The 8,468-nt window shown below is 40.1% G+C and overlaps 1 protein-coding gene across 1 annotated transcript; it reads right to left on the minus strand.

The window, feature by feature from the left end:
* Positions 1 to 710: 710 nt before the first annotated feature.
* On the minus strand, positions 711 to 7,888 carry LOC141273609 (beta-microseminoprotein-like). The gene is made up of 4 exons (XM_073685675.1): positions 7,775 to 7,888; positions 5,533 to 5,638; positions 3,235 to 3,334; positions 711 to 1,164 (listed from the first exon to the last, which is right to left on the minus strand). The coding sequence occupies exons 1-4, from the start codon at positions 7,775 to 7,777 to the stop codon at positions 1,038 to 1,040; spliced, it is 336 nt and encodes a 111-aa protein (XP_073541776.1). The 5' UTR covers positions 7,778 to 7,888; the 3' UTR covers positions 711 to 1,037.
* Positions 7,889 to 8,468: the final 580 nt, after the last annotated feature.

An 8,468-nucleotide genomic window follows, 5' to 3' on the forward strand; every position in this document is an offset into this window, starting at 1 on the left:
AAAAATAAAGTAGATTTAAAACATGACACCCAAAAAAAAAAAAAACCAACCCCCCCCCCCGTGATAAAAATGCAAGTGACCTAATTGGTTCAGAAAATCATTCTAACGTAGCCTTAATTTGTCTTTTAAGTTATAAGTTGTATGGATATGGGCTTTTTAGACAAGAGTAAAGCGTTTAAGCTTAAGTGTTAAATGAGATAGGGTGCATGACACACAAATTCTTTGTTTAGTAAATCCCTTTCTTAGGTCTTGTATTAGCCTTTAGACAGTATGACAGTTTTATCTGCTTTAAATCACCTGCTACAGTAAATATTCTTGTGACGTTAGATACATATTTTAATTTACAGAGTGACTGCTTTACTTCTGTCAAGAGCCCCAAGGGTAACCACCAATGGATATGTGCAGCAAAAACTAACGTGTTGAAAGGAAAGCCAGTTGAGTATGTTTCTCCCTCCCTTGGGCCAACCCCTTTAAGATACAGATCCTTCAAAACAAATCAGATTGTCTAACTTTAGACACATTTCTGCAGGATCAGTCAATTTGGAGTTGATATTCCTGTTTCTAGCTCTCCTTAATGAAACTGTCTTCAGATGAGGAAAATGTATTAGATATCCATCTATCTCACCCAAGGTTGTGGTACATGGAGACACTTCGGAGCAACTTTAATTTTAGCATAAAATATTGTACTTTTTTAAAATAAATAAACTGAGTTTTATTATAACCATGTTTCATTGCTGGATTTATTGCTTAAGCTTATTGGTACATTATAGGGTTTTAAAGTAATAAAGACTAGAACAAGTTATTATAGATTCTATTGCACAGCAAACAAATGATGAGAAACATGTTGGAAAGAATGTCAGCAGCACATTTTTTTTTCTCCATCTGCAAAATATCACTGCTTTGAAAGCCTTTTAAGTTGTGGCATAATTTAAAGTGCGACAAGCCAGTTTGAAGGAAAAAAAAAAAAAAAAAAAAAAAAAGAGAAGAGCCCTTCTATAAATACACTCTTAAGCTTGAGTGCAGGATTGTCAGATGCGTTAGCCGACCATTCCCGTGATCTCACATGCTTCAGATGGATTATCTTTTTTGGTCACTGTGTAACTACAGGATTCCTCATTAAACTTAGCTTCACAAATCTGTTTATCAAATATTGGAGTGAATGCCCTGTAACAAAATCAAAACATAGCGAATAAGGACATATCACATTGTAGATACATGCATTTTTTTTTTCCCTCTTTACTAGCAAAAAATCAGTACAATGCAGAATGTTGGAGCTTTATAAGCAACGATAATTAAAACCAATTTGGTATTGTGAAATGCGGGAGTGGATATCACCAGTGCGGGGAGGTGGAGGGGGGACTGTTGCAGGCAGGGGTGTACTGCCCATAGCAGACCACGCAGGGCATATGGGGGCACTCAAGATTATGGGTGGAAGTCAGAGGGGCCCACTGGGAAGCAGCATACATGATCATTCTGACCCAGAATGCAGGAATTAAAAAAAGGCAGCGTGTCATGCAGGGAGAGACGCTGACCACTTTCCCAATCAGACTGAGGAGAGTGCTCACTGGCTAGTGTCTGTCCTGCAGCATGGCGCGTCCCAGTGGCGAGTGTTCACCTGTAGTCATGAGGCCCGGAGCACAGGAGAGCATGGCTCTCATACAAGTATACTTTGTTGCCCATCCTCCACAGTGGTTTCTGCAGCCCTCTCCACCTGATCTTTGAGCTATGTGGCCAACCTCTTTCATGGCTCATCTGAACACCTGACAAGTAATATTCTATTATGTGTGTATGTTTGTTTAGGTGTGCAAGTATGCACTATGTGTAGGTTACATAGTTAGTAAAGCCGAATAAAGACTTGCGTCCATCAAGTTCGATCTGTTAGTTCTGTAATTGCTAAAGTTGATCCAGAGGAGGGCAAAAACCCCAAATGATTTAGCCAATCTTCACCTGAGGAAAAATTCCCTCCCGACTCTGAAACCAGCAGTCAGAATAAATCCCTGTATCAACCTACTATTTTATTTTATTTTTAAGTATATGCTGAAATCTGCCTGGTATCTAGAAAAGCATCCAGTCCCCGCTTGAACTGGTTTAGTGAATCCGACATTACCGTCTCCTCACTCAGTGAATTCCATATTCTCACTGCTCTTACCGTAAAGAACCCCTTCCTATGCTGGTGCTGAAACCTTTTCTCTTCCAGTCTTAGTGAATGCCCTCTTGTTACCGTAATATCCCTCCTTTTGAACAAATCCCGGGCAAGGTCTCTATACTGTCCCCTAACATATTTGTACACATTTATTATGTCCCCCCTCAACCTTCTCTTTTCCAGGCTGAATAGTCCTAGTTTTGCCAACCTCTCTGGGTATTGCAGTCCCTCCATTCCCCTTATTAATTTTGTTGCCCTCCTTTGTACCTTTTCAAGCTCATTTATATCCTTTCTATATATTGGGGCCCATAACTGAGCACAGTATTCCAAGTGTGGTCTGACCAGTGCTTTGTACAGTGGAAGAACAATGTTCTCATCCTTTGCAGCTATACCTCTTCTGATACATCCCATTACCCTGTTTGCCCTTACAGCAGCGGCCTGACTTTGGGCACTCCAATTTAGTTTGCTATCAATCAAGATGCCCAAGTCCTTCTCCATCTCTGAATTCCCCAATGATTTCCCATTCAGTGAGTACTGGTGACTTCCATTTTTCCTTCCCATATGTATGACCTTACATTTCTCCTCCTTAAACCTCATTTGCCATTTAATGCTCCACCTACCCAGCTTATCCAAAGGTGTGTGAACATATTTGTTTTTGGTTCATGTATGATGCTGTAGCTGTAAAGAGTAGGAGAATCAACCTGGCGCTTTAAAGAGTTATTTATCAAATTATCCCAGATCCATCAGATTGGAGAGCACTTGCTATTCACTGGGTATTAGACTGAGCCCCCAGAGATTTTTGAGAACATGGCTCTGCAGAATGAAGCAGAGTTGTGCACACTTGGCCTCTGCTCTATTCATTATCTATAGAGCTCAAGGTTTTGGGTGTCCCATTACCAGATTGCCCTCATGAGCAGCATCCCAGGCACGGAAGGGGATCCAAACCTTTCACAGTGGACCTAAGCGGTCAGTGTCTGACCTTAGTGAAATTGCATCAAGCTTTTTGTGTGGGGACAGGTTTGCAACACACACAGGTTGCCAATAGGGATTATATGCAACTGATGACGGCAACAACTTATTTATACACTTACGTTGAACAACACTGCATGATATCTTTGCTGCATGAGCATTGTTCACAGTTTGCAGTCCACTCTTCTCCTATTGAGTAAAGGTTTCCCATGTGCTCACATTCTGAAAGATGAAGGGAAAAAAAAATAAATAAATTTCAGGAAGGAGCCAAACTGTATTGTCAGATAAAGTCACAGCTCCACTATCAGTATTTTCTCATGTTCCCCAATGATAATCTGCGTGTGCTGTGCACATGCTGCGGATTATCATTGTGGGAAAAAAAAACACAGCACTACGAATTATTTTGCGGAAGCGCTGCGTTTTTTGCCGCCATTAACTTGCATTGGAGCGAATGGATTCCGCATCACTGCATCTGTAGATGCGCATTCCATGCGTTTCAATGTGTGGATGGTACCCGAGTGTGGAGGAGAGGAGATTCTCCTCCGGACCCGGGTACCATAGAACCTGTAAAAAAGAATAAAATAAAAAAATAAATATCATATTTACCTTCTGATGGCCCCCGGTCTCCTTGTCTTCTCTTGCCGGCAGCTCGCGGTGGACTGAAGGACCTGCGCTGACGTCATAGTCATGTGACAGCAGGTCCTTCAGTGTAGTGCACCGTGAGCTGCCGGCAGCCAGGACGGAGCGAAGCAATACTCCAGGGGCCATCAGAAGGCAAGTATAGATTTTTTTATTTTTTACCATTCTTTAAAGGTCACAGTATATAAATCCATGCTGTTTGCATGGATTTATATAGTGTGACCAAGTTGTCAAGCACTTTCCAAGTGATGGGGGGGGGGGGGGGGGGGGGAAGGAGCTTCACATCCGCATGTCCCTGGCAGGAAAAAAAAACGCATGTACAATCTGCATGTGTTTTTTTCTGCCAGGGAGATGCAGAAACGCTCAGGAAAAATCCAGAGCATTTCTGCATCGTGGGGATATGGTCTAAGAGTTAAACACCATGATTATTGTTGACTCCTACATCTAAAGAGTTTAAATAGTTAGGCAGAAGCACCCCTGTAACAAGATAGTGTGGAGACAATGGGTTGACATGGCATTAACCTAACAAAGGCACGTGGAGATTGGAAGGTTATTTCACCTTCATTGGCCATTAAACCCTTAGTGCTACATTAAGGAAGCTGCGTGCCCACTATGCGTTTTTTGCTGCAGAATTTCTGCATCGTAAACGCTTGCAAAATGCCTGGTAATCCGTGCCCAATGAAAATCAGCATGTTCTGTGCCCATGCTGCGGAATTTTCTGCAGCAGATTTTCCTTGCGGAAAAATCCGCAGCTTGTCCATTATTTGTGCATTTCTGCATGCGGATTTGAGGTCCCAATGCATTTGAAAAACGCAAGTCAAATCTGTGTGTAAAATCCACGAGCGTTTTTACTGCCAAGGACATGCAGAAACGCGGCAAAAATTTTCTGCTTCAATTCTGCATTGTGGGTACATAACAAGTATTCAAGACAGGTCTAAGGCTAATTCGTGCTCCATTATGGATACAATTATGGTCATCACATAGGTGCTGCTTCTGTACTAGTGTAAATAACTGATCTGCACCAGCTGGAACTACCTGGATGCCTGCCTAAAATGGCACAGTCAGTAACAGTGGCAGATGGTCCTTCAGCACCACCATTTTGTATGTCCACACGCTCCTCTTGTAGGCACTGTACTGTGCATTTTTTTTTGTATCCTCACCCATGTCTTGCACGGTTCAGAAAGTAGCTCTTTAAGAATGTAATAAACAGCAGCCGATCCTAGTCATGTGTCAGGATGGACTGCAATTTTAAGAAACATAGTTCCTAAGACCTGTGTGCAGACTGGAGCCGGAGACCTACTGTAACTTGTATTAACAGTAGCAGGGAATCACTTAATTCTGATTAGTTCATATTTTTATCCCTTAATATTGAGCAGAGTTAAGTTTGGATGGTTGGTTTGAACCTCAGTCAGTCTCTCATGTGGCTACTTGGAAAAATGAATTGCCCACCCCTAGTCTAGGGTTATGTACCCACAATGGGGCCAGTTTATTAGGAGGCACACACACACCACTTATGAATTCAGAGCATCTTATTAATGGTGTGCTCCTCATCAAGGACTAGAGTAACAGTTCTGGCCTACAAAAGTGCTGGTACCTTCATTGAAGCTGACGGGTGGGCGTAGCCATGCCCCTTTCTGGCATCAAAACACTAAAAGTTGCGAGACTATGCACTACGCAAAAATTTGGCAACTTTTCAGAGTTTTCCCAGAGGTCTCACACCCTACAAATAAGTGAACTTTATTTTAAACGCATATACAGGAGGTCCCAATTTACTTTGTTACCTATGGTTCTTGTTTTGCGATCAAATTTCGGTTTAGCAATGTAGCACTGAGCACTAGACAGTGCAACAGAGACTGTGAGCACAACACCGAGAGCCAGAAGAACTTTCTGCAATGAAGAATCAGGGACAATACAGAACAGTTAGAATATGTTTGTATATTGTAATATCTATCTCCTCCCCATGCGACACAAAAAAAAAAAAAAAAAAAAACACACACACCACAAAACCCCACACACACCTACATAGTTTTTAAAAAGGAGGTCAGGATGGACATTATGAAGGAAAAAAAAAAAAAGCCCTTGTTCACATACAGTAGAAAATTCTATTATGGAACTGGCTTTCAAAGTTTATAGTAATTGCAAACTTATGTCCATGTAGCAGCCTTAAAAAAACTAGTCCAATTAAAGTGACCAAGTCTAGAAGCATGGCAGAGTTTGCAGCCGCAAAATGGGCAACATATTAATCTGAAACTGTTTGATTATACAGGATGGTTTGCTATAAATAGCACAAGGCATCAAACTCGTTACGGTTTAACCTCTTTTAACCAATTGGAGTAGCTGCCTAAAGTTATGTTGTTCTGTAATCAGCCTTCCGATTCAGAAAGAATGTTGAGTTCACAAGTACAGTCAGGCTGCAACTGAGACTCACTATACAGATTTTCAGCACTGTTGGTCCCCATGTTCATTTTTTTTTTCCTCTCTTTCTTATTCAAACAATACTGTTAGTAAAAAAAAAAAAAAAAAAAAAAAAAAAAAAATTATATAAAATTCTATAGGCCATCTACGACTCCCTAAAGTCTATGGAGGTAGTTGGATTATGAACTTCTAAAAAGTCAAACGCAGGCAATCCTATTCAGCCCTCAGAATCCCGGTTTCCCTTAGGAGTATATAAGCGACTGGACACAGGGAGACAAAGAAATTTTCAACTGGAGAGGCGTCAGATGCCGCATCACCAGTTGAAGACTATTGCGAAGCAGAGAGCCTCTGGCTTCCTGCCCCTCGTTACTTATTCAAGTTGCAGGCATATCAGACGCCAGCAGCAGCGCAATTGCATCATGTGTTGGGGCGGAAACAATTAAGGGTACCAGTCATTAGATTCGTGCTGCCTGAATCAATCACGGACTGCATTATTGTAACCTGGTGGTAGGTTTTATTCTAAACCAGAGTGTCATTCAGAGTAAAACATATACAGCATCTGATTCCCTTAGTGTATGGGTAATTACAATGTATGCAGCATTATTAACTTGTGGGCCTACAAAGGAAGGGGAGTAAATACTATGTAGTAGTGGAAGAAGAGGTGAGGGAACATGCGCTAGAAGTGGCCAGGCAAGAGGTCTGCGTGTTGCATTCTGCAGCGATGACTCTTGGCTGCAAGAAGTCATAAGTCTGTGCTGGATGAAGAAGAGAAAATAAATGGCTTCCAGTTGAGAAATAACCAATGAGTCACTGGATATGGTCTACAGCAGTTTATAACTAGTATTCATAAATAAATGGTCATGTTACCGGAGTAATATTAGACTGCCTGAACAAACCGATACGGTCAAGAAAAAAAAAAAAAAAAAAAAAAAAGTTAATATGCAGCACAATATGCTTTGTTGGTGTTATAAAAAAGATGGCATTTTATGAAAATTATAACTGTGGGGAATAACTCCTGTAATTTATTTTTAAGTGGCAAAGAAAGTACAGTATGTTAATGCATATTTTAATCATTGCTAAGCCCAAGATAGTAGGTGATTGGAATGTAACAAGTTATTCTATGTTCAGACATGCTTAATTTCTCATAATCAAAAGATACCATAGAGGAGCCTAATTTAATGTGGATCATGTTATTAAATAGGCACGTTTGTACAATTGATGTCAGAAATTCTTCTTGAGCAAACCCAAAACATTAGATTAGGAGTGAAAGGAAATGTCCCAAGAATTGTGGTAGGTGGAATGATAAGTGGCCAACAAGGACTATAGAAGGAGTTTATGTAACAGTATATCAAGGAAAGACTGGAGCTGCAGTTGTATCAAGTGCTCATGCACAAGACATTACAGGTGCGGTTAAAAAAGGGGCACATGCTGTAGATACAGACCCAAACTACACCGGTTTACGCAAAACCTGGAAAAATGATTGAATGTTCCATTACAAGAAATAAAATAAGTTTTGAATGCAAATATATTTTGTTTCTTTTTGGATCTACATCCTCAAACTTTTTTTCAAAGCTTAGCAGTATTATTAATAGTAGATCAAGGTCTTACCATTGTAACTGTGGCTGAACAACTGCTGGAGGTGTAAATCCCAGAGTGTTCAGCAGACTCTATTTATATCATGTGAGTGAAGGTAATTAATGATCTGACACATCATCTATTTGCAAAGGAGATTAGGAAATCTTTAAACATTTCTATAGCAGGTGTGTGTGCAGTGGGTGTGTAATTATAGGTAATAAGATATGTGTGTCTGGGAAGTTATTTGAATATTGGAGATTGTTGAAGTTCCAAAAAGGTAAATAAGAACACAGTCACATTCTCAAACAGGTGTGTCTCCCGCTTCCACCAGTACCAAGGTTTAATTCAGAATGTAATTGTGGTTTCTTGCCAATGTTTTTTCTTCACACACGAATTCATAATCCACTAATGTCTCTAAATATTTGAGTGAACATCCATTTCAACCTCTTAATCCATAAAAGGTGAAAGCCAATTTTGTCAAAGATACTGTAAATAATTGGTCATTGTGTTAAACATGACACATTTGGATGATCACTTTCATTTATTCATCACAATAATGAAAACATTTTATAAAAGCGCATTTCCAAAGTCTGAATAAAGGCTATTTAGAGTTTATTCTCAAGGTATAGCTGCAAAACTTTTGGGTGCCATCTGTGCCAATTTTGTGTGCTTTTAATGAAACTTTTCTTATTGTATGTGAAAATTTATATTTTTAAAATTTTCCATG

This window comes from Phyllobates terribilis, unplaced genomic scaffold, assembly GCF_046119375.1.
Source record: "Phyllobates terribilis strain yellow unplaced genomic scaffold, ASM4611937v1 Scaffold_5__5_contigs__length_657084704, whole genome shotgun sequence".
NCBI classification, from domain to species: domain Eukaryota; kingdom Metazoa; phylum Chordata; class Amphibia; order Anura; family Dendrobatidae; genus Phyllobates; species Phyllobates terribilis.

Coding starts and splice junctions, on each gene's coding strand:
- LOC141273609 (XM_073685675.1), bottom strand. Junction 3,335..5,532: donor TCGCAAAACAAGAACCATAG/GTAACAAAGTAA, acceptor TTCATCTTTCAG/AATGTGAGCACATGGGAAAC. Junction 1,165..3,234: donor ATCATGCAGTGTTGTTCAAC/GTAAGTGTATAA, acceptor ATTTTGTTACAG/GGCATTCACTCCAATATTTG.